Genomic DNA, 26,113 nt, shown 5'->3' with positions numbered 1-26,113 from the left:
GTACCAGGATGTAAAAAGCTGCCCTTTAGTGGCATTGTGGCCGCTTGTTCTCTGCCATGATCCTGACATCAGTGACTACCTTTCTGTGGCTGTAGAAAGCCCACTGTTGTCCCTTCCGGGACCACTATCTCATCGGAGCATGGTCAAGAGTAGAAGCAGTCAGTTTCTTCCCAATACTGAGGGCTCTATTTAATCTTGGGTTTTAAATGCAAATGAAATGAGGGTAGAGGCTATTGAGAACCGCACCTGACAAGTGAAAGTGTCCTGAGGTATCATGTAGTGCAAAGAACCAAGGAGCACTCCCCTCTATGCTCCTTAACTAGGAACAAGTCCTATTACAACATTAGAAACAAGAGGGTTCAGCACTATTCAAAAAATTATAACAATTCAACATCAAGCGTTCAAGAACTAGTGAGCATACAAAAGGATGTCCAGATCGCCGATGTGAGTTTCTTTAAAGACTTTCCTCTTTATTTCATATTTTCATAAGAGCGGAAGATCATAGCCATAGCTCTTATGAAAATATGAAATAAAGAGAAAAGTCTTTTAAGAAACTCACATCGGTGATCTGGACATCCTTTTGTGTGCTCACTGGTTCTTGAATGCTTGATGTTGAATTGTTATAATTTTTTGAATAGTGCTGAACCCTCTTGTGTATAATCTTGGGTTTTCATTACTGCCAAATATCTTCCTCGATGCCTTCCATGAGGACTCATGGGATTTTTGCTTTTCACAGTCCTTTCCTCCTTTAGTGATCCCTTCAAATAGGTGGTGGTCCTAGTCATGGAAGGACTGGTGTTTCAAGTGGCTTTTGGGACTACAGGTGTGCTGCATAGGGAGGCCATGTTTTGGGTGCACTCCCTGCAACTGGTGAATTATTGATATTATTTGAAGGATGAGCATTTTAAACGTTTTCATATCCATCTATTTTTGTTCCCAATCTTGCAGTGGTGAATGCACACTACATAAACATTTGATAGAATGCCTGTTCAGCCTTCTTTTCCATACCTTGTGGTCACAGATGACTCTTCAAAGTGCAGATGGGGAACTCCCTGCAAAGAACTTTCTGGGACAGAACAGATCCCCCCCCCCCGCCCCCACATAAATCGGTTGATGGTGAAGACCCCCTTTCTACTTCTGAATGCCTTTTTAATATGGCTATAACACACATAGACGACATAATGGCACTCTTTAAGGTGAAAAAACAAGATGCCACCCTCTCAGTGTTAATCCCAATCTTTCTACCTATGAGGTAGAAGTCCCACTACACACCGTGGAAAAATTAGTTGAATAAATAGGAGGGTATGGGGGCTTACGATGTAGGCATTGGGCAGAGATCCCCACGCAGATCAGGCGCAACAAACTTTATCCCCCCCCATGGGAGTGTATATGGGAAGTTTACTGGGTGTGTCCTTCCCCATCTCCCCCTGGGTGGTTGGGGGACAGAAAACCCTTTAGATGCCACTGATTTATCTACAAGAATCGACAGGCAAAACCCACAAAAGTATTTCTGAACACAACTCTCCACCCCACCTCCGACCCCTGGAGGACGTAGTATACCGATTTCAAGCAGGAGGAAAATGTTATTCTTTTGGGTGTAGTTGTTACATATTGGGATGTAAATCCCAATTTCCTCTTTCCCTGCTGATTAGCTGCATTTTTGAGGCACAGGGTCAGCCGACAACAATGGAAATGTACTAAACCCTGTCAAATCTGAAAACTAATTACCCAGGGGAGTCAATGGTTGTTTTACTTGTGTGGATCCCATGGCGATTTCCAAACTACAATGTCCTGCAAACCTCAAATTTTGGCTAAAATCACACATTTCCCCCACTTTTCTGGACTGAAAAGTTCTCTTCCTTTTGTGGGTACTAGGTCCAGCTACACAAGTGAGATACTGTTTTTATCGGGAGATCTGTAAGAACGCTGGAAAGTAGATATTTAGTAGTTCCTCACCGCTGCCAGATGTTTGTGTCGCAGAAATATAAGGAAAATTAGTGATTAGGTAGTTTGACTTTCACAGGGCATTGGGGGCAAGCAAATGCCACCCAGGACCCTCCTGGGTTTCTAGTTTTTAAATATATCTGGTTTAGGTAGCCTTAGTTGGGTGATGGTCAAGCCCAGGCCCAAATACTGCATCTACTTCCACCACCAAATGTCTTTATTTTGTATTTTTGTTTTAAAGACATGCTAATGTCTCCACATTGCATTTTGGGCATTTTTGTGTTTTGGGCCCTAGTCAGATGCTCATTGCAGTAGCATTTTTATTGAGAGAATTGTAGGAAAACCGGATGGTAAGAATTTGGATCCACACAGATTTCACAAATGAGAGGAAAATACATGATTTTAAGGAAATTTTAAGGTTTGCAAGACATTCTGGTTAAGAAAACATCATGTGTATCCATGCAAGGCATACCACTGTAGACTCCCCTGGGTGTGTAGGTTTATAAAATGTCTGGTTTTGGTAGGTTTTACCAGGTGGTGACCAAACCTGTATCCAAATACTGGAGTTATCCTCATTACCAAAATAGGTCATTTTATGACTGGAAAGGCTGACATCCATGTTGTGTGTTGGGGCCTTTTTTTGTCACAGGCACTATTCCCAGCTACACAAATGGGGTAGCATTTTTATCAGAAGAAGTGTAGCAACGTGGATTAGTATGATACTTGTTATTATGAATTGAATATCTCTCCATTATTGCTTCCAAATTTAAGAAGGATCACATTTTGTAAATTGCCTTCTAAATTACGATATAGATAACCACAAATTTTGATGTGTTTAACTACCTAATATTCCTGAACTCAGTATCTTGTGCACATTTAAAAACCACGTTTCCTTCATATTTAATTTTATTTATTAGATTTAACCATATATAAACTGCTGCATAATTGGTACACAATGAATACCATTACAAGCTGCACCTCAGTTGTTTGCTCTGAGAATTGTGTTTTTTTTGGCAATCATTGATCACTAAATATCTCAGAGAAAGAAGAATCTCACAGACAGAACGCTATGTTACTATTGTAAATCATCCATTGGAGCAAAATATTACAGATGAAAGCGTTTTCACGAAATGCTTTTTTTTCAGTCCTATTTTGATTATTTTTTATTTCAACAATTAGTTTCTTAGGAAAACCATAAGCAATATCCACAAATGACCCCTTGCTGAATTTGGAATTTTGCCTAGTTTTCAGACATGCATAACTTGCCAGGTTCACCCAGGGGTTTCACAACTGTTTCCACTACAAATAGCAAGTGGGTTGAAATCACAAAAAATAGGGACAGTTGACTGCCCGTTAGAAAAATGCAAAAACTATGGTAAAGTGTTTTTCTTTTACAACTCTGCTTTTAATTGAAAGTTGGAAAGATAGAGATCTTATCACAGTAAACATTTTGTTGATGACATTTTTTTTTTAAAGAAAAAACTATACACTTTCTTGTGCTGCACTTTGTTTCTATTTTTCCAACACAAATAAAATGTTGCTATATTTTGGCTGTATTCTTGGTTCCCACCGGGGTAATCCACTTATCTTTTGTACCATTAGAAGCTCCAAGATGTGGGGAAAAAACAAATTTGGCTTGGATACCTTTTGTGGAAAAAAGTTATCAGGGCTTAAGCACAAACTGCCCCAAACATCCACAAAATAAAGGCTCCGCACCAGGGCAGGAGGACAGTGTGGCCCTAGCTGTCGTATTTGTATTTGCATGCCGGTGCAAACAAGCATTGGAAAATCATTTGCTCTGCCATTTAGAGCAGAGGCCTATGAGCTTTATCAGTACTTGTTTGCATAGTACTAATGTAAGGAAATTGAAGTGTAAAGCTTGGCCATATAAGTAGCGCACGACATGTGATGCCACTTGCAGACAGATTTGGTTAATATGCTTCCTGTGACACAGTATCCGGGCTTTGCCACTAGGCATAGGGTGAACCTTGTTATCATAAAGGCAATATTTAGTAGATTTGTAATGAAAAAGGACAAATGGGGCCACAACGTTTACTTTTTGTAGCTCTTCAGAAGCGTTTATTTTGTGTTGCGTTGAAGGCCATGATGTAACCTCTTTGCTATTGATGGCGTTGTCATTTTGAGACATCACATACTATCCTTTGTGATGCTATTAGCAATACAAAGGAGGTTTAATGTACGATCTTTTTTTATATACAATTCCTTATAGTGATTTTATATAAATCTTACTTCAGTTATGACATATGTACCAAGCATATACGAACATTCTTACAGGCACCTGATGGTAACTGGTAGCAATTCAAATAATGACCAAATATCTTCAAATGTACGAGATTTTCATACTTAGTCCAAAATAGGATACCCATGAACCCCCAATTCTTATATGGTTGTGTTGACAGTCTTTTGCAGCCCTCCCATGGGGACATCCGCACACTGGTCTGAGAGAGTTGTCTAGAACATCTGTTGCTGTGCATTGTCTTGTTTGGCTAGTAATAAGCTTAGCCCAATTAGTGTCTTATTCCACCTTGGGAAGTGTTCCTCCTCCATTATTCCGAGGAGCACTAGCATGGGGGCTAGGTGCATAAGTACTTTAATTAACCACCTTGGAAAGTATCCTTAGAATGGCGGACAAATAACTCTAGGTAATTGGACATGACGGGGTCATGTGAAGAAAGTTGGCCCAACACCTAAAACTCTGTGGTGGTTATATTTTCTCCCATCTTCCAACGGTGCGGCGATGTGTGATATACCCTGTGCATGTACCTAAATTATAGGAATGCAAGTTTAGTGGTGATTGGGTTTATGGCACGTTTAGTTGAGTTCCTGCTTTTTGGGGGTTAAACCTGAAACATAACATTACCTTTTATTTCCCTGATTTTTTGTTGTTGTTTTTTTTTTAAGGGAGTGTGCTTGGAAATTTTAGCCCGCACATTTTTAGGTCTTGCCTTACTATCGCGTAAGCGATCGCAAAGCGAGACTATTGTGGGGTTTGAAAAGTGCTCCCAAAAAGCGGATTGCATGGCTAGCACGCGCACAATCACGCGCATCGTGCCGCCATGCAAAACGCTTTTTGGGAGCACAACAGGCAACATACACAAGCCCTTTTGCTTCCTGCAAGCTATTTACTTCACGCACAAAAATCTGAGGTTTCCACAATTCACAGCTACTTTTCAGTATTAAAACACTAATCCCATTGCTGCGCTGGATAGTGCCCCGTCACAAGGCACCTTAACCCCTTCAGCGCGGCGGGAATTCCCCCGCGGTGCTGAAGGGTTCGAGCGCGGGCGGGGCCATGACGGAACGGTTCCGTCATGAGCACAGGTCAACCGATGCTCATGACGGAACCGTTCCGTCATGAGCATGGAAGAGGTTAATTCCACATGGAAACACACTTACAAACACAGAGCAAGATGCAAAGTACTGTGGTGGGGGAGGGAGGGGAGCGCGCACAAGCCCAAAGACGTGCACGCCCGCTCCATTCATCAGCTTTTGGATGTTATAAAATCCACAGTAGTTTAATAAACCATAACATAGCATAACATAACAAAACATAGCCTAGCCTAACATAAAATAACAGCATAACAGAACATAGCCTAACATAACAAAACATACCATTACATAACATAATAAACCATAGCCTAGCGTTGCATACCATTGCATAGCATACCATAACTTAACAAAACATAACATAACAAAACATAGCCTCGCCTAACATAACATAACAAATCATAACATAGCATAAAAAACATAACATAACATAGTATAGCATAACATAATATAGTATAGCATAACAAAACAAAGCATAGCATAACAAAACATAGCATAGCATAACAAAACAAAGCCTAGCATAGCAAAACACAACAAAACATAGCATAGCATAACAAAACATAGTATAGCATAAAAAACACAACAAAAAATAGCATAGCATAACAAAAAATATCAAAACAAAACATAGCATAGCATAACAAAGCATAGCATAATAAAACAAAGCATAGCATAACAAAACATAGCATAGCATAACAAAACATAGCATAAGAAAAAATAGCATAGCATAACAAAACTCAACAACACATAGCATAACAAAACATAGCAAAACATAGCAAAGCAAAGCATTGCATAACGAAACGAAACGTAGCATAGCATAACAAAACATAGCATAACAAAACAGCATAGCATAGCATAGCAAAACAAAACATAGCATAACAAAACAGCATAGCATAGCATAGCATAGCGAAACAAAACAGCATAGCATCACAAAACATAGCATAACAAAACATAGCATAACAAAGCATAACAAAACATAGCATAACAAAGCATAGCATAACAAAACACAATAAAACAGCATAGCATAAAACATAGCATAGCATAACAAAACACAACATAGGATAACAAAATATAGCATAACAAAACATAGCATAACATAACAAAACACAACAAAACGTAGCATAACTAAACACAAAATAGCATAACAAAACAGAACAAAACAGCATAGCATTACAAAAAATGGCATAACAAAACATAGCATAGCATAACAAAGCATAACAAAACATAACATAGCATAACAAAATGCAACAAAACACAACAAAACATAGCATAGCATAAAAAAACATAGAATAGCATATCAAAACAAAGCATAGCATAGCATAGCATAGCATAGCATAGCATAGCATAACAAAACATAGCATAGCATAACAACATAGCATAGCAAAACACAACATAGCATAGCAAAACACAACAAAGCATAGCATAACACAACACAACAAATCACAGCATAGCATAACAAAGCATAGCATAGCATAACAAAGCATAGCATAGCATAACAAAACATAGCATAGCAAAACACAGCATAACAAAACAAAGCATAGCATAACAAAACACAACAAAACATAGCATAGTATCGCAAAACAGCATAGCATAACAAAACAAAGCATAGCAAAACACAACAAAGCATAGCATAGCATAACAAAACATAGCATAACAAAACATAGCATAGCAAAACATAGCATAGCATAACCAAAAACAACAAAACATAGCATAGCATCGCAAAACATAGCATAGCATAACAAAACATAGCATAGCAAAACACAACAAAACATAGCATAGCAAAACATAGCATAGCATAACAAAACACAACAAAACATAGCATAGCATAGCAAAACACAACAAAACATAGCATAGCTTAACACAACACAATAAATCACAGCATAGCATAACAAAGCATAGCATAACAAAACACAACAAAACATAGCATAGCAAAACAAAACATAGCATAACAAAACAAAGCATAGCATAACAAAACACAACAAAACATAGCATAGCATCACAAAACATAGCATAACAAAACACAACATAGCATTACAAAAAATAACATAACAAAACAAAACATAGCATAGCATAACTAAACAAAGCATAGCATAGCATAACAAAACAAAACATAGCATAACAACGCATAGCATAACAAAGCATAGCATAGCATAACAAAACATAGCATAACAAAGCATAGCATAACACAACACAACAAAACAGCATAGCATAACAAAACATAGCATAACAAAACACAACATAGCATAGCATAACAAAATATAGCATAACAAAACATAGCATAACATAACAAAACACAACAAAACGTTGCATAACTAAACCCAAAATAGCATAGCATAACAAAACACAACAAAACAGCATAGCATAACAAAAAAATGGCATAACAAAACAATACATAGCATAACAAAGCATAGCATAACAAAACATAACGTTGCATAACAAAACATAGCATAGCATAACAAAATACAACAAAACACAACAAAACATAGCATGGCATAACTAAACAAAACACAGCATAGCATAAGAAAACATAGAATAGCATAGCATATCAAAACAAAACATAGCATAACAAAGCATAGCATAGCATAACAAAACATAGCATAGCATAACAAAGCATAGCTAAACAAAACATAGCATAACAAAACATAGCATAACAAAACATAGCATAGTATAACAGAACATAGCAAAGCATAGCATAGCAAAACAAAACATAGCATAACAAAACATAACAAAACATAGCATAACAAAACATAGCATAGCATAACAAAACATAGCATAGCCTAACAAAACACATAGCATAGCAAAACACAACAAAACATAGCATAGCATAACAAAACAAGACCTAGCATAGCATAACAAAACATAGCATAGCATAACAAAACAAAGCATAGCATAACAAAACAAAGCATAGCATAACAAAACATAGCATTGCATAGCATAACATAAGAAAACATAGCATTAAGTTTGATAAACTCATAGTAGTGGGCTAGCTAGCTTTAACGGGCAGTGAGTCTAAGCAACTCCGTAAACCCAGAAGCAGTCACTCGGTCACCTTTGCTCTTGTATTGCAGTGGCTTCGTTTATTAAACAGTGCCCATATTTATACGTTAGCACTTTAGTTGTGCAAATTTCAGGGCTCACAAAACTTTGATGAATCGAAATTCACAACTCAGGCTGTTAAGTTCGTGCTATATAGAACCCTAAGGATAAATAAAAAACATTGCCATTTACAATGTGAATAGCTCCAACAAACACAAGACCTTTTTCAAAGTACAAAACATTGCCATTTACAATACCAATAGCTCCAGCTCCAACAAATGCGAGACCTATTGCATTTCCAATGCTTGTTAAGCTTACATTCGGTACTGCAAACAAAGGTTTTTCCAAGCATGTGCTATTAAAACTGTTCATTCCAGGAAATTCCTACCATAGCCTGTTAGTTTGACAAGCCAGGAAAAAAATGGAAGAGTAGCTGGCTTATTTAAGGACCTCTGAAAACGGCGGAGATCAACATAGCTAGGAGAGCTTTTAGAGCTCTATTTTTTTTCTTCTTTTTATTGATGGTACAACAAAGTATTCGGCGGCAAATACACCAAGATATCCAAGGATATCAACAGGGTATACAACATACCGATTCATGTTTCCACCATTAGACAGGACTCCCCTGCCCAGTCCCGTCAAAAATGATCATCAAAGTTATCAAGTCTCAGGCCTGCAGCCAATTACACAGACTTCCCCAAAAGACATTCATTCCATTTACCCCAGACCTTTTCCCACTTTCTGGGACAACCTCTACTTTCATAGACCACTTTCTCGACCACCATGCACCAATCCGTATTTTAGACCTCTTTTTGAACAGGAACTGGATTGGTGCCCTTCAGGGCTGTATTTTGTAAAATTGCGCGCTGTCTCTGTCCATACCTGGTACACTGTCTGCTTGGTGCACTCGGTGCTGAAGGCCAGACTGCACACAAAATGCTCTTTTCCCCATTGCAGCCGCAAACTTTGATGGTTTGAAACTGCTGGTTTGTCATTCACGCAGTGAGCATCAGCAACATATTGAGGAGGAGGCAAGGATTCCTCCCCCGCAGCAGGTGCTGTGTAGGATTGTACCCTCCCGCTAGGGGGATGCCTGAGGGGAGTTCATGGGCCTGCTTACACTTCCCACCCAGAGGCCGCCACTCTGACTGCATGACACTTCATGAGTTGCCCCTGAGCTTGCGTCTGTACTATGGCGCAGAGGCAAAATCAGACCCATATTTATGTGGGGGGTGTCCTCATACAATGAAGGTTGGCGCAAACTATACGCCTGCACTATATTGAATACAGAATCTGCTTCCCAAGTGTCTGTACACCCTTCAGTGATGACAGCATGTGGTAGTATTAGTAAACTAGTAAATAGGTATGTGTCTGTGTGCATGGGAGGTGACCCTTAATAGGATGAGAATCCATGTGTTCATATTTACTATGTAATCTTTTTTTCTGGAATAGCCAACATTTAATAAACGTTACCCTTCTCCAAATGTTACCAATCTAGGTTCCCAACCCTCTCCCCAAATGTAAGTTTCGCTTTTTCCTATCCTATTTTTTTACTTTCTTCTTTGGTAAATGGATTTGGGGAGGAGTACTGAGTAAGCAGTCTTTAGGACATTGTCTGCTCACCGAATTCCCGCCCCCTCTCCTGCGCACTGGAGCGTATTGTGAAGGGGCTGCAGCTTAGCCAGACAAGCTATTCACGAGCACGGCCGGGGGTTCGCTTCCCAGTTTTATTTCTGCTGGGACCGTCCCCTTTTATCAGCCTCATCCCAAAGTGCCTCATTCACGTATTCGAAAGGATTTCTTCGACTTTTCATGCATGAATCAGAGAAACGCATGGCATTTCTAGTCCTTCGACTCCCTGGGTTAGAGACATATATCCCCCTAAACTTTAATCAATCTGCGCACAGATTTTAGACTTGCTTTTGTGAAGGATGGTTGCACTAAAAGTGTCCAATCAATCAAACTTTGCAGTATAAACAAAAGTTCAGATTCTGCAGCGACGCATTTTATTTCATGCTTCTTTTCACTACTAGATGATGGGGAATCCGCCATGTGTGTGTGTTTTTTTTTTTAGATTCCTGTCCTGCCAGTGCACTGCGCCCAAGCTACTCTTTAACTTTGAAAATGCTTTCTTTATGTGAGCTGCGAGTTTCTCCTATTTGATGAGCAGTGTCTGGTGAAGTGAGTCTCTTCTGTCTGGTGCCACCGCTTTGAATAAAGCCCATTGTCAAGGAGTCTCTCCTGGACTCTATCGTGATCCAAAATAAAGCCGCACCCTTTGGTTTCTGGCAGGGAGCTTCCCTCTTCTCTTCAAGTAATAGCGTAGAAGGGGAGGGCATAGCTGGGGTTTGTGTAGCAGGTGCAGTGGCACCGCACCAGCTGCTTCAGTTATAGTTCATATTGCAGGCAATACGCAACATAATAGTGGTTTATCCTTTGCGTATTCTGGGAAATCTTGATGACATTCTCGCATTCCCTAATATGTCAATTTTTTTGCTATCTCCATCATTATAGTTACTTATCTTTGGTGTATTCTTGGCATTCATAGTAGCATGACCGTGATTATGAACCATTCGCAGTAATACAGATGTTTGACTTTTTGTGCCCATTTAAAAAAAAAATAATTGCGGCTAAGCATGGCCTCGTGATTGTAAAAATCCCTGCCATTTGATGGGTATTCCTGGTATCTGATAATAAATGCGCATGACAGTCGTTTATCAAGCTGATGGGTGGAGCGCTAAAAATAGATCTAGTGAATATCAAAATCGAGGTATTTGAGACAACAATTGATGTTCTTTTCCATAAAAAAGGCACGCGTCTCTTTGGACAGTTTTAAATTTTTCATGCATTCACAATGAAAAGTTTGTATTCATGGTGAAATGGCTAGCTGAAGTTTTGGACAAAATTATTGAATTTCTTATATACATTTAAAGCTGCTATATGACCAATAATTAAGGCTGATTTCGGGGGACCAAATACTGGTTTTGATTCTTTGGCACCAAAAAAACGCTATGTCTTTGGTGAAGCATCTCGGCATTTGTACCTATTTATGTTTTCAATAATTGTGTCACTACTGCTCTCTGAGGCCTGAGTAATTAAAATAAGTGAAACTTTTCTGCTGTCCTATGTTGCGATCTTTATATAAATAAGCAAACATATTGCTGTTTGAGCGGTAATATTTGTCTAGCTTTGCTGACCTATGTTTCCGAAAATTGTATAACTTTTGATTATTCCACCCTGCCACTTCAAAGAAGATTCTCAGCCATAAGATGACGACTGAAAACCTACTTGGAAGTTCTAACACATGACAGAAAATCTACTTGAAAGGGGCAAAATGGAAAATTGAAGTTAAAGTATGATTTACACATTATGAAAAATAAGAGCTAATGTGACAGTTACCCCTTTTTTTCAGTAATATTGGCTGAAAAATGCAATATTTCATTTCCATTTTTTGCTAAGGTTTCCTGCAGATGGTGAGCCCCAAAACATGTGGCCTTTGGAACTTCTGTATTGCTAGCCAATTTATTTGTCCTGTAAACTATTGCCACAGATTGTTTTTCTCCAACCGGAGTTGGTTTTGCTTGCTTTGTCTAATTGGAAGTAGATATTTGCATTCAGTCTCATTCACAGATTATATGCCCCCATTTATATAGACCACAGTTTCACTGCCTCAAAGTGCTTGTAAGATCTGACTGTGAGGATACGGTTACCTTCATCAAATACCAGTCACTTTTTGTTAATCTTACATTTATATTTTAGCCTCCTGGCATGATTGGTGTGCTCATCGTGGGAGCCCTAAATTTCAAGCAGTTGTAGAAATTCCTGTATTTTCTGAACACTAATTGTAGAGGCCATGGTCTGTATCACATTTTTTGTTCCTAAAAAGATTCATGTTCAACATGTCCTAACACTAATCCTGTTACAGGTAGATAGGTAACGTATATTCTGATATTTTAACATATTCTCTGGAATTTCATGGTAACATGGTGATGGGTATTTCTTGACATTTGTTAAGGTGGCCGCTATAGCCAGGTCAAATATGAAATACTTGCTCTATTTGTTGCCAGTAGAAAATAAATTCTTTCTTGTCTAAGGGAGCACTGTCTGAAACCTGGCAGACATACTTTGTAGTACTCAAGGTTTGCAGTAATTCACTTAACTCCTTGGAGGGTTCACAATGAGTATATTTTGCTCTGTGTAAAGTGTTGAATTTGGAAACATGAGACCGTTCTAGCAGTGCACCTAAATTGGCTTCCAATTTGCACATTGAATATTGTATGGAAATTACCCGAGTCAGACCTGGTACTTCTATGCATATCCGTAGGTAGATGATATATTACGTCTATTTTGGTGGATGGATTTGGAGCCTTCTTTCACTATACTACCAGTATCTTGCCGTACTGTTGCATATTTAACTTCTTCTATATTATTTCTATGAAATTGAAAGTGGTATATCCTGATCAAGGTGCGTTTCCTCAGTTTGTGTTGATGGATTCATACCTTGGCATTTAGTGTTATTATTTATTAACTATCTTTGCTAAATCTTTGACTGTTTTTTTCATACCTTTGGTTTTTAATGGCTAAAGCTCAGAATCAAAAATCACGAATTGAACTCTGTACACATAAATTACTTCCCCAATGAATATGATTTGGAAATATGTTCAAATATACTAGGATCTAATGAGATAAACCTTTTATCTAACATATTCACAGTATTGATCCATTTAATTTTAGGGAAAAAATCAATTCAGTCATTTAAAGAACTCGTTTGAGTATTGGATTAATTTTCAGATGAACTTCACAGCCCTTTCCCATTGTGACAGTCCATTGTTTGAATATTTCACAAACCATTCTATGAAAAATATTGCTGCTTATTAGGCATGCACAGACCAAAGCTGTTTATTGTTTGAGCTATGACTGAGTGTGTGTTTGTGGGTGGAAAAATACCTATTTCTTCATGGTTTCGTTTTTAGAAATGCATAACCATTCCTTAGTTTTTCTTCTCCTTTAACCTTGTCCATAGAAACTTAAAAGCATTGTACATGCATCAATAGACATGTTAGGCAGATTTTCTGATGCCTCCCAGCAAACAATACCACAGCAAATCCATAGAGGTGTGACGGTGTTGCCATTTTAGCAGCATATCCTCCTCACCTGACTGACCCACTATTGAGGACCTTGCAGGATAAACTAACTTAAGTATAACAGTACAGCATTGCATCATAACTGCGTAATTGTCTAATGGTGCCAGTCTAAAAAAGTGTCTGCTCAGGCTTGCTGGTCAGCTGTTTATCCCAGTGAAACAAAATGAATCGTAAAGATTCTCGAACACTCGTCAATACATAGTACTCTACAAAAATACCTGACCAGGTCGGATAGATTTTATTTTTCGCTTCAATCATTATGAACCATTATTAAACAATAAATTGGGCAAATAAATCTTCCCTAATGAATCCCAACCACCACAATCAAACGAAACTGGTAGATGAAATCCCAGAACCACATGGAAAGGATATCCAGACCCCACGCGAGTGACACAAGCCTTCTATGCAAATACTGATGACATTAATATAACCAAACAACTTTTACTTGTGGTGGTGGTATTCCTTCCTGTCTGTATATTGTGTTGAGTTTTACTATTTAGGAAAAGCAAAGAAAATGTAGGCCTACAGCTTCTGCAATTTATAATAAAAGACAATCAAACTTACTTTCGCCTTTAGAGTTCTGTTTTTTAGTTAGAAATCATACCTTTTCTCTCTCTCATGTGCAATGGGCCGACGAGAAACCAACCACTGTAGCTAGAAATTAGATTGTGCAAAAATACTAAATGAACAGTTATTTGTATTTTAAATGTGAAGGCAAATAGTCATCGGGTGTAGATTTGTAAGATGATACAAAATCTTCAGTGATTCAGAAGTCTCTTATTATTCATATTTCTAATGGGAGAGCTGCCCCATAAATTAAGCAATTTTTCTCTTTCTCCTAGAATCAGCTGAGCCAGTGCACAAATGCCCTCGAGAGCTCTGAAGAACTACTAGAATTTGCTTCTCGGTCCCTTGACATTAAAGAACCAGAAGAGTTCTCGAAGGTAGAGCAATGCATTTTATGAAAAGGTGGAATCCTTGGTAGAGGGTCACCTATTCCTGTTTGTTTTTCACTTCTTCACAAAATTGTGCTATTTGATGTTATTTGTAAAAGCTGAGATGTTGTAATGTGGCATTTTGATGCTTCCAGTTACATTAGAGCGGTGCAAGCACACTAACCATTAAAGCAAATGATTATATATAATGGCAATATTCCAAAGTCTATAAACCATGTAAAATAATAATAAATTAAAATGGTCATGAAAACTAGAAGCCATACAATGTGAGAGAAACGGCAGTGATGCAGCATCAGAAGTGTGAGATTTGCAGGTTTCTGCTGCATGTAAGACAAAGTATGTTACCTTTTAGTTACACTCCAGTTCATAAATGATATTTCTGTCACCACTTGATTCGCTGTGAGAGATGACAAAAAATTCAGAGGACATCATTGCAGAGTTTAGCCAAAATAAGGGGTTCCTGTGATCGGAAACAAGCAGAAAAATGTGCCCTTTGACCAGTTCCAAAGATGGAATGCCTGTTTGGGGTTCAGCAAAACACACAAGATGATGGACGGAATGTTGCACATTGGCAAAACATTCACCCCCAGTCACAGATCTGGGTTTAATCCATCGTTATTTTGCTCACCACGCCACCCCAGTTCAGACATGGCCATATGCAAATCAGTCTTGACCCTGTGCCTCATGGGAACAGTCCAGCCCGAACTGCCAAGCCATGTATTCCCTGGACCGGAATCAAGCATCCTAGGACTGGTTTAGGGGTTTCACCCCTCTTCAGCCAGGATAGCTTGACTCCAGTGGCGTAGTGAGCACGGGACCCACGTCTGGGCATTCCCTTCCCACATATGGCGAACAGCAAAACACACAAGATGATGGACGGAATGTTGCACATTGGCAAAACATTCACTCCCAGTCACAGATCTGAGTTTAATCCATCGTTATTTTGCTCACCACGCCACCCCAGTTAAGACATGGCCATATGTATAATAACGATGGATTAAACCCAGATCTGTGACTGGGGGTGAATGTTTTCCCAATGTGCAAAATTCCGTCCATCATCTTGTGTGTTTTGCTGTTCGCCCTCAGTGGCTGTGAGTTCTTGTGGCGTGCCACTTTTCATGTAGTCCAGTATCACATACTCCCTCTGTTCACCAAACAGTATTGCAAGGGGTGTCTCCCGCCCTCCACAGCCTCAGTTGATTTCTTTGCATCTAAGTTGGTAGTGCTTGTAGGACGCATCAACATGAAGCTATCCAGAACACGGATGTGATCACACTGAAACCCGAGACTTTGTGCGATACAAACCATGTTTAAAAAGTATTGTAAATATATGTAGGTGTTCTTTCAAATCTAATGGGATTTGGCGGGATGCTGAAACCAGCAGTCATCTAACTAAACATAACCTACAGGTTAAATGACTTAGACTGGCAAGTGGAGCCCAAATGGAAGCTCATTTATTCCATACTACTGATGCATCAGAATTGTTACATGCACACCTAAAACTAGAAAGGATTTAATTTTTCACAGAAGCCCTTGTTTGCTCTCTTACAATCTTATCAAAATAATTGCACTCTCCGATTTCTGGTTTGCTTCTTACCACTTCACATGGAGTCAAACTGCATTAAGAGTAGTAGGAGACTCCTGAATTAAGGATCCGTGTAGGGCCTACGTTTAGCTTTCAGTAGCTAAAAATCACCTGGTCACTAAGATGCATTTAGTGTTTTTATTAAACTTTGAGATTTTTAGTATCAAGAAAGTGAAGGCACAAGTAATGCTTATTTTTTTTTTTTATTTAAGTGCAGTTCCCCAATGGTTAGCTGAATACCATGTCTACCCGAAGGTGGACTGAATGTCAGTTTATTGTCTTATTTCAAGCGTATGGTCTTCGCCTTGTAGTTAATATTTGGTAAAGCATATTTGTTGCACACTTGTTAATGTAAGATTGAATATAGATATATATTTTACACTCTTGGGTGTTACTTATATCCCTGAAACATGCAGATGGGACAGACGCCACAACAAGGGTTAACGTTTTAGGCACCTATATTCTCTTCTTCTGAATACAACAGTTAACAATATGCGGAAATGGTAGCTACTGCGAACTGGTCCCTTCTTTTTTTCTTCAGCCGGGTTCTTTGGGCTACCTGGTCTTGGTGTGATGACGCCCAGGATAAAGTGACGGATTTAGAGGACAGGCCTTTTAATATTTTAAAGGATAGAGCCCACGTCGCACTGGTGCTCACTTTTAATAAAGGCTGTCCACTCTACGACCATGGTGCTGGTACAATTTCCTCTCTCATGCTGATGTGCAGACTCAACATTTTTTATCGAGTGCCCAACATGCACCGCTGTGCACACGTGTCGACTAGCCGCAGCCCGTGTTAGAGTCCCAGTAGAACCTCCCTCACGACCACTCACCTCCTTGTAGTTTCCCCATCCCCGTGAGCCACTTGCCTGGTGCCACGCTCTATGGTCGAGCCACGACGTCCCGGTCTATAGCACTTCTCTCAAGGGTCAACGACTCTTCCTCCTTTGCCTCTGATACCACCGGGCCATCCAGGCTTTTCTCGCAATCTTCTTCTCCTGTTCCACTACTCCTGCCACTGTTATTTAGGTCTCCAACGCCTTGTCTTTCTGTATCATTGCTTCCTTTTCACTCTCTTTTGTCTCCTCGAACTCCGACTTCCTCCAGGCATTCAGCACCATTACCGTTGTCTCCTCCCCTCTGATTCCTATTTGCTGCCGCATCTCGCACCTCTTGAACGTTTGCTGATTTTTCTTTTGTGCCCCCAGGGTTCTGGTGGGACTGTATTACAGCTTGGTTTTCCACAGCCGCCTCCCGATTCTCTTCATAGTCCCTTTCTTCCAAATCTAGGACACCCCTGCTGGGACAATCTGAATTAAAATTCGGATTAAAATAAGTAAGATGTTTTCCGCCTCGAAGAAAAATCATGCTTATTCCACCAGAGCAAATGCAGTATTGGTGGCCTGCCATTGGTGTCCTACCAGAGGCCTGCACCACTGACAGATATTTGCTGGGCAGTGTTGTGCAAACTCCTCATGCTTTCTGTAATCATTCCTCTCTGGTCGATTCATCCTTGAAGATTCAACCAGCATACTGTGCAAGACTTGTTTACCCAAAGCCAGGTTTGACCCATGCCAACTTACTTCCTTCTCCTAGCAATTTTTGTATTGAAATATGGTTCAATAGGAGGTGCATGATAGAAAGTAATGGAATGCACACCATCTACTCAATCCTGATTCCAATGTTAGTCAAAAAGTCTTCAAAGAATGCGTGCGTTACTGGTAAAGTGCCTTGCCCTGGTGGCACTAAGTATACATGGAATAAGCGGGGCGTCGTTACGCCCCAAACCAGTCGCACAGCTGCATACACAAGTCCACAATGTTTCAATATGATCCGTGTTTCATCAAATATTCATTCAATTATCTGCTCCAGTTCAACTCCACTTAATCCACACTTGTAGAACCATGCTAATTTTCCAGGTTTCCTGTATTCTGTGCAAGACTTGTTTACCCAAAGCCAGGTTTGACCCATGCCAACTTACTTCCTTCTCCTAGCAATTTTTGTATTGAAATATGGTTCAATAGGAGGTGCAGCCAAATGACTGAGTAATGAGAAAATAGCTTCATGGTGATATTGATGTTTGGTTCTAGGAGTGTCAGAAATCGTTTTAAAGTGAGACTGCTCTTTTAAAGAAGTTCTCCCAGTGTGCTATAGTACCGGCAATGACATACCAGTTGTAATGGATGGAGAGCAAACACTAAGTGCCAGATTTAAAGTTTGTCAGACTGAGTGCAGTCTGTGAATGAGAAGGAGGACATTTATATCTGTCACCTTGACGGACCTCCATCTGCCAAATTTAGAGTTCACCTCTTGCCCAGGGGAGATATTTGTATCTTAATAGGAACCCCTGATATGGCGGTTCTTGACAAGGTACAAAATGGTTGCAGGAAGGCCCCCTTTGGTTTTGACTGCAGTTCAATAAACTTTAACACGGTTTTTAAAAAAATGCTCTCGAATTGGGCTTTTGTTATTAAAAAACTAATCACTAGTGACCTCCATATTTCGGATTTTTGTCCATTGGGCGTATGGATTATTTTCTTTTCTGTCCTTAAACCTGGCGGCAAGGGACAGAAAAAATGACATCACACCGTCCAACTTTAATAGGACGGCCAATGTAATATCCTTCCTCCAATGGCCCCTACTTTGTCAGATTGTTGGGGGAAGGTTTGGTCGATGGAGCCAACGGAAGCTGTACCGATGAAAAACTGACATTTTCCCCGATTGTAAATTAGGGTGATGGACTGAGGTTTTGGCAGACAAGGGTATTCAGTCACATTTGTGATGGGCTACCCTTTAAGCCAAACTCTAAATCTTGCCCTAAGAATACTTGAATCAGTGTACATTTACTTTTCATTTATAGTGGTCAGTGTTTTATGGTAATGTAGTGTATGAAGAAATGCACTACTGCTAAGGGGCATCCGGTGAGGGATGTCACCGTATGTCTTAAAACCCAAAAAGACCTCCTCAAAGAAAGGGACATTTTGAAATGCTGTTGTGGTGATTGTCGGGGATGCCGGCCAGAATATGGAGAACTGTTTTTGGTGTTCACTCATTGGGCCCTTTAAATAGCAAACAGTGCTACAGATGATGGCTGCAGTTTTATAACATCAAATAGAAAGATCATTGTGTTCATCTTTGTTGCTGAATAAATTTGCACAGTGCCACAGGGCGGCCAGGTCAACCTCTGTAGGTCTTTCACCCCAAAGAAAAATAAGATTCCTAACCTTCATACGTTCTCCCAAACAGCCTAATACACTACACACAAATACGAAGGCAGTCTATTAGTGACTCCTAAATTTTGGACCTGATCCTACTTCCTACAGTGTTAGTTTTTAGATATTAGTGGAGACACCTCACCTGTCATATGGTGGCATTCTTCATCATAGATGCCTCCTCTCAACTGGGTAGGTATTATACCACCCTAGTGGACCCAACCAGGAAAAAAACGAACTGTGGTAGTTCATGATAAGATAATGCTCTGGACAAGTTCAGGATTCCAGGTTAAAAATGGCTAAGGGTAAAACCAGGATTTCTCTTTATTTGTGATTACCTCTGCCATGATTAAAGATCAGTCTGGATATATCAGGAAAACATAATGGTTTTAGCATCCACTTTACAACGTCTTCCAACATGTTTCAGCCAATATTACTCGGCCCTATGGAGCATTCGGCTTTCTTCAGGGTTAGCAACTCCCTGCCTGTCTATCCCTTCTACTACAGGAATGCTTCATACAAGGAGGTGCAAGACTCCCCTACCTGTCAATGCTGTTCACTCGAGCCTGTAGGACCAGATACCAAACAAATTTAATATCCGTGATCTGCACACTTAGTATTGTGATATGATGATGATTGAACGCTCATTACCTTGTTGAGGTGAACAATGCATGCAGCACACAATCTCAGAACCGTGGACTCCCACCATTCTATGACAGGTGTATGTGAATGTAGGTAACCAAAGCGCTTGGTGGTACTCAAAAAGTCTGCACATACATGTAGTTAAATTCTGACCACTATGTATGGAAATAACTCCGTGCAAGACATTGTTATTATCTCCTCACTTACCCTACTTCGCTCCTGATCCAACACTCTCGGCCTAGGCATGAAGGGGCATTCCCCTCGAGACACATACTTATGGGCTATATGAAATAACGTCAAGAAACACGCTTTCAAAGCTCCATCTATTTATTAACTCCTCCGAGTAAGCACTGTAATCTTACAGGCGATGTAATGGGTCCCTTTTTCCATATGTTACATCTGATTCATATTTCTCAAAAAGCACTTTATTATATCACACCACAAGGTTCATATGTAAACATCGCTTGTCTCGTTCCTAAATGCATCAGTCAACTGGTTCATCACTGACACGGGATAATACCTCAATAGTATCGCTGTAGTTCAATTACAGGTGTCTGTTTTATATCATCTATTCCTGCTCATGCCTCTTGATGACGCCACACGTTCACACTGCTTTAGATTTCACCATAAGCATGTTTTTTTGGAAAAGCAGATTGCATTACCTCCTTTGGACATCCCATTAATGGTAGGCTTAATGTCACACATTCCTCCATCATTCACTCCAGCCTTTCCCATGTTCTCGTCATTTGACGATTTCTGTAGTTAATTTTCCAATAAAATATGCAAAATCTGTGATCATTTTCTGGTCTCCCGTGAATCCTCACATAAATCTAAATAGGAAACCCCCTTACTTACTCCATGTGATGGATGCCACCTTCGACACTTACATTACCTCTCATGGCTGTGTTGGATAATTCGCAGTGGCTTTAATTACCTTCCGGATGCATATGACAAATCACTCGACCTGCGACCAGGCTGCTCCTGGGAAGTGTAATTGTTATTTGCCGGTTGGGTTACTCAGTGGCATGCCATCGCAGTGAAGCCTGGTGCTGGGCCCCCTGGATACCCTTAGGGGTGTAAGAGTTGCGCTTTGCAAATACATATTGATTGATTGGACTCATGGGAATTGTAGTTTCCCTCTTGTGATTTACGCTAATTCTCCCGGCTGGAAGTTTTTCTCAGTTTTTACCTCGAACCCTGCACTTGTCCAGAGCATTATCTTATCCAGAGCTCCCAGAGTTAGCTTTTTCTGGTTGAGTTCACCTAAGTGGTATAATACCTACAAAGGTGAGGGGGGCACTTATGATGATGAGTGCCGCCATTTGACGGGTGAGGTGTATCCTCTAATATCGAGAAGCTATCCCTGTAAGAAATAGGATAAGGTCCAAAATGTAGGACTCCCTGACGGACAGCATCTGTCAGTAGCTGGAGACCGGTGTGCCCCTATGGGGTAGACCCCGTACAAACTGAACATTGTCTTCCTCTGCCAGGCTTTCATGAACTCCATGGGTGGGAACCAGGCTTGGTTTATTCCAGTGATGAAAGAGAGTCGTACCCTATTCATCTACGTGACCTAATGAATTTTGACAGATGGGGTTTACTTGTCTTTGCAGCCTGAAGCACCTGTCTGTTTCTTGTTAAATGAAGAGCTTTCTTTTGATTTCCCTACTGCGTTTTGCCTCCTGAATAACCCAATCTGTCGACGTGTCTAACATGGATGGTTTAACATAATTGCATTACAGCTTTTGCCAGTCTGCGGGTTTTGCTGTGCTCTTGCTTGCAAATTGGTTTGTTACTTTTGTTCTGTATCCTCCTGAATATCTGCATTTCTAACCCTCTGTATTAACATCTGCTTTGTTGCGCCGACATAACCCCGTATTAATAAATGCTATAAGCACAAGATTTTTAAAACGAATGATCAGAGGTGTGTGTAGCGGGGTGTTTGGGAACCCGGGGTAAACGGCGGGGAAATCTTGTACTCTTAACTTTTTCTAGCATGGAAATCCTGGTGTCCAGACTTGCATGAAAGCACTAATCGCCTTCTCTCTTCTTGACTTGCACCCAGGCCGCCCGACAGATCAAGGATAGGTATGGTACAAGATCACCTTTTTTTTCATTCTTATTCATTTAATTTTCTAAATGTCTGTTTGTGAAATAATGTTGTGCAAAAAATGGCCGTTTGTTCTGTGTCTTGCAAATCTGAAGGTGTTGGAGACAAGTTTGGCCCTGGCCCGGATAACTTTCACTTGCTGAGTGCCACCGCATGTTTATACTCTGCAATCTCGAGCAGTGACTCTGAAATGTAGTTGTATGAGAATTGACTGTTGATTTAAGTAACTTTGGGGAGTAATGAAAGTTGAAATGTTTTGAACACACCTCTAGCACCTCATACTGTAAACCGCCCTCCATGCATTAGGCAGTTCCTCAGCAAATGTCACAAAACTGCATATTCCTTGTGTGTCCACCCATCGTAGCTGTGATAACAAGCGTATGTTTTCCAAGTTTCATTTTGCTGATATCAGAAGCGACTATTTGGGGGAATATTTGTCACTAAAGCTATTATTTCGTCAGCATTTACTTTGTTTATCTACACATTGTCCTAACATGTCGTCACTACATATTATACATTAATGTTGTTACCCAGTGGACACCATGACCTTGTTAGCTTCCGGTTGTATATGGCTATATTCCGGAGCACTGGAATTATGCGATTCTGTTGCATTTTCTGCATCATTATGGGTTTGCCACACAATCCATCATCTGCTGCCTCATCTGCAGATTACAGCAAAAAAATTATTTTTAGCTCAAACAGATATAAAGTTGCTAAAAACATGGCGACAGGTGTTACAGCCTAACAGGCCTGTAGCAAAGGTTGACTGGCCATCTTTCAATTGCTTTCTGTATTCTGGTGTTAAACTGGTATTAATAAGGTCACCTCTTTGCCCACACAGTGTTACTGTGTGTACAAATGACTAAATGATGTAATACTGTCACAAAATGTGATGTTTTACGCCGCATAATTAGCTTTTTTTGCGTCATATTTGGTCCTCCCCACCGTTGCATTCTAGTGGCTCTGGCAATATTTGAGTTTAATAGTAATTATAATTTTTAATTTGCAGTCTTGTGGTTTTTTTTCTTCAGTGTGTTATCATTAAAGGATAATTAGCCCCATACAAAGTTTAGTGTTGAAACTCTGATGCAGTGTTAATGCGACAGCCTGCTCAAATTGTAACCGTTCTCTTGGGCCCAGTATATTTTCGGCTGCAAAGACCCATTTCACAAGCCTCCTGACTACTGAGAGAGTGCTAGACTATGTCAAGGCTTTTGAGGACCATTCAAGGTAGCATGTGCACATGCCTAGACTATAAAGGCAATTACGGTTGCTTGGAGAGGATTATAGTAGTAAGTTATAAAATTATTGTATTTGAACTTTACAGCGGATTGACTACTGGCTCTTCCTAATAAGTCCATGTCATGTGGTAACTAGTGACCCCACCTAATCTTTCCTACCAAATGCATATGCCAGATCCATTTGCAGGCTTTTATAGCAACCTTCCTTGTGTCCGTTGCTCTAGGTAGAGACATTTAAGTTTTTTTGTCCCTAGATAAGTACATCTTTAGAAAGGTTTCACACCGGCAGTGTTATTTTAAGAATACTATTATAGGCTTCCAAATGAGTTTCTTCTACATCATTTAGCCAATCTTCCAGCTTATCTAGCTTAGAGCAAGAACATATCTAAATTGCATTAAGGGGTCATTACAATTCTACATTCAAAGAACCACTTGGGAAGTTGGTATTCTGAACAGAATGTCAAGGGTTAGGAGATGAGAAGGAATGGTGAGGTTGGCCCCTTCTGTGTTTTTTTTTTTTGTTCATCCTCTGAACATCCTACATAGCGTGGAAAGATTGAAGGAGAGGTTAGCAAAGTGCGCGCTAATCATCTTTTATAGTTCTGCAGAGGGAGATATTCAGTTCCAAACAGAGGAACCATATACGAGGAATGGCAATACAATGCGGTTACGCTTATCTTTGAAGTGATAATCATAAAGGCAGCCAATCTGTTATTTCACTTTCTGTTTGTGTTGCTCTGTTCTGTAAGGGAGAATCTGAGGGATACAGATAGCTACTGGCCTTAGCCGTCCATAAAGGATCGACTCAAGTTGCATAAACCAAGTTACATAAATTTAATGAGGCATATGTTCTCAATTAAATACTCACCTTTTGCAATGTTTTTCAAGTGATGTAACTGTAGATTAAAGGCATACATCAGAGTTATCGTCGAAGCAGTCCTTCACAAAAAGTCAAATCCCTAAATATTTGAAATTCATGAATCCCTACTGTTGAATTTGTGAAGCAGTGATATGAGAGAGGTTGAATACTCTTCTTTAGGTAAAAGAGCTCTCTTTTAATTTTATATGAGCTGTCAAATTAGCTGATCAGTCAATGGATTATGATATTTTTTTTTAGCAAGATATGGATGTCCCACACTATTATTTCATCCATCCACTAATTCAGGGGTACATATTGAGGGGTGATAACTTCTCAACTTAGCATTCCCCGTGCCTTCTGCATGTGCATGCCCTTAGTCTAATGTTACTGTACATAAACCAGTCATTTCCAAGCACTTATTTTAGCTTCATTTGCTCAACAATCTCAATGATTAAATAGAGGTGAACCAAAACAATATCGTTGAATATATTTGGGGCAGCAGTGCCTGTTCACAACCCTAGCTAACTATTGATGGCCATCCTTACATTACTTTTTAAGATGTTAGGAAGTGTTCTCTTCAGCACACGGAGTTCCTGAAGGCAAAACAATGTAAATTTAATTGTAAGAGGCATTTTTTCTTTGTGATGTGGGTACATACTCTGCAAATGATGGTTGCATTCTAAACTTCTTCAGTAAGGATGGCGTACCTCACTCCCAATCACCTTTGTTGTACACACAGTGTGCCCTGCAAGTGACAAAGCCTTGCCAGATCTTCTGTGATGGCAAGCTAGGTTAGAAACTAACGTACATCCTGGGCATACTTTCATCCATTTAACCACCCACCCTGTCTGCATTTTCTGGTATACTGATGGATCACCACATTACACGGGCTCTAGCCTGTATCAGCTACTTTAGAGATAATACTCTACATTTACAACAGCATAGCTAAAACCATATTGGCTATAAATACTGTTGCCTTTACATCCTACCTTCCTATTTGTGAGGTGGTGCAAGAACTTTATCAGAACTCAGGAGCATCCTTGAAGATCCCCTAGCAGTGGGCGTGAAGGAGGCGTAGGTGTTAGTAAGGACTCCGGTATTTCTAGAGTTGGGGATGTAGGCAGAGTGGCTAACCGGGCACCTTTCATTTGCTGATGTGGTTAATGTTTTATATTTAGAATTTGTACACGGTCTTTAGTTTACTGTCCCTATTGTGCTGCCTCTGTGAGGGGGAAATGTGTCATTTCCGTTTATTGAATCTCTCATTATGCAGTTACTGCACACTAACCCTCTTTCAGAGAAACCCCCAGTAAAGAAGGTTTCTTGTTTGTAATGTATGTTTTCTGTGGTTTTTGCTTGACCTCTCTGAGCTGGGTTGAGCCTTACAGTGTCATAAACGGCACCAAACGCCTGTCAAACTTTATGTAAGCTATAGCATGAACTAACTAAGGACCATTCGTGGTCTTGTGCATGAACTGTGGCTAACATAAAAAAAACAAATATATTAATTTAAAAATGCTAAAAGTAAATGATACAGTTCTTGTTTTCTAACTAAAGCCTACTCCATGGACATTCGAGAGAACTAGGTGTTTGGTGTGAGTTTGGTGTAAGATTCTCCTTTTGCTCCTGCTTTGCAGCTCGCCATAAGCCTCAAGCGGTTGCAAAATTCTGAATCTGCTACCTTTTGATGGCCTCTAACCTTTTGCATATTGACTCCTAACTCTAGGGTTACAATGGCCGCTGCCTTCCGCCTTTCTTTGAAACCAAAGGCCAGCGACAGCATGACTCACCTCATGGTGGATTTCTCTCAGGAAAGACAGATGATCCAAAGCTTGAAGTTCTTACCAGGTATTGTACCAGACCACTCAACCAGCTTGCATGCAAATGGATATGGCATTTGCCTTTGGTAGGTGATAAACGAGTTATTGTGTTTTTAGATTTGTTTTCACCAAATAAGTTCTGCTGATGGTGTGTTTCAAAGTCTTACCTCTTTGTTTCTGATCAACTGATCCCATATGTCCCAGTTGCATGTTGTGTTT

The 26,113-nt window shown here is 39.9% G+C and overlaps 1 protein-coding gene across 3 annotated transcripts in view; it reads left to right on the top strand.

The window, feature by feature from the left end:
• Window positions 1–26,113, top strand: part of FSD1L (fibronectin type III and SPRY domain containing 1 like) — a 405,036-nt gene that overhangs the window by 129,394 nt on the left and 249,529 nt on the right. For all 3 annotated transcript variants that reach the window (XM_085641301.1, XM_085641300.1, XM_085641302.1), the window contains exons 4-6: window positions 14,312–14,413; window positions 21,930–21,952; window positions 25,801–25,922. In XM_085641301.1, the coding sequence (XP_085497427.1) occupies window positions 14,312–14,413; window positions 21,930–21,952; window positions 25,801–25,922 (247 nt within the window). The remainder of the gene's footprint in view (window positions 1–14,311; window positions 14,414–21,929; window positions 21,953–25,800; window positions 25,923–26,113) is intronic.

The sequence above is a fragment of the Triturus cristatus genome, chromosome 2_2, assembly GCF_964204655.1.
Source record: "Triturus cristatus chromosome 2_2, aTriCri1.1, whole genome shotgun sequence".
Taxonomy (NCBI): Eukaryota; Metazoa; Chordata; class Amphibia; order Caudata; family Salamandridae; genus Triturus; species Triturus cristatus.
The sequence above is the reverse complement of the archived record's forward strand: the minus strand, read 5'-3'. Positions and strand labels throughout refer to the sequence as shown.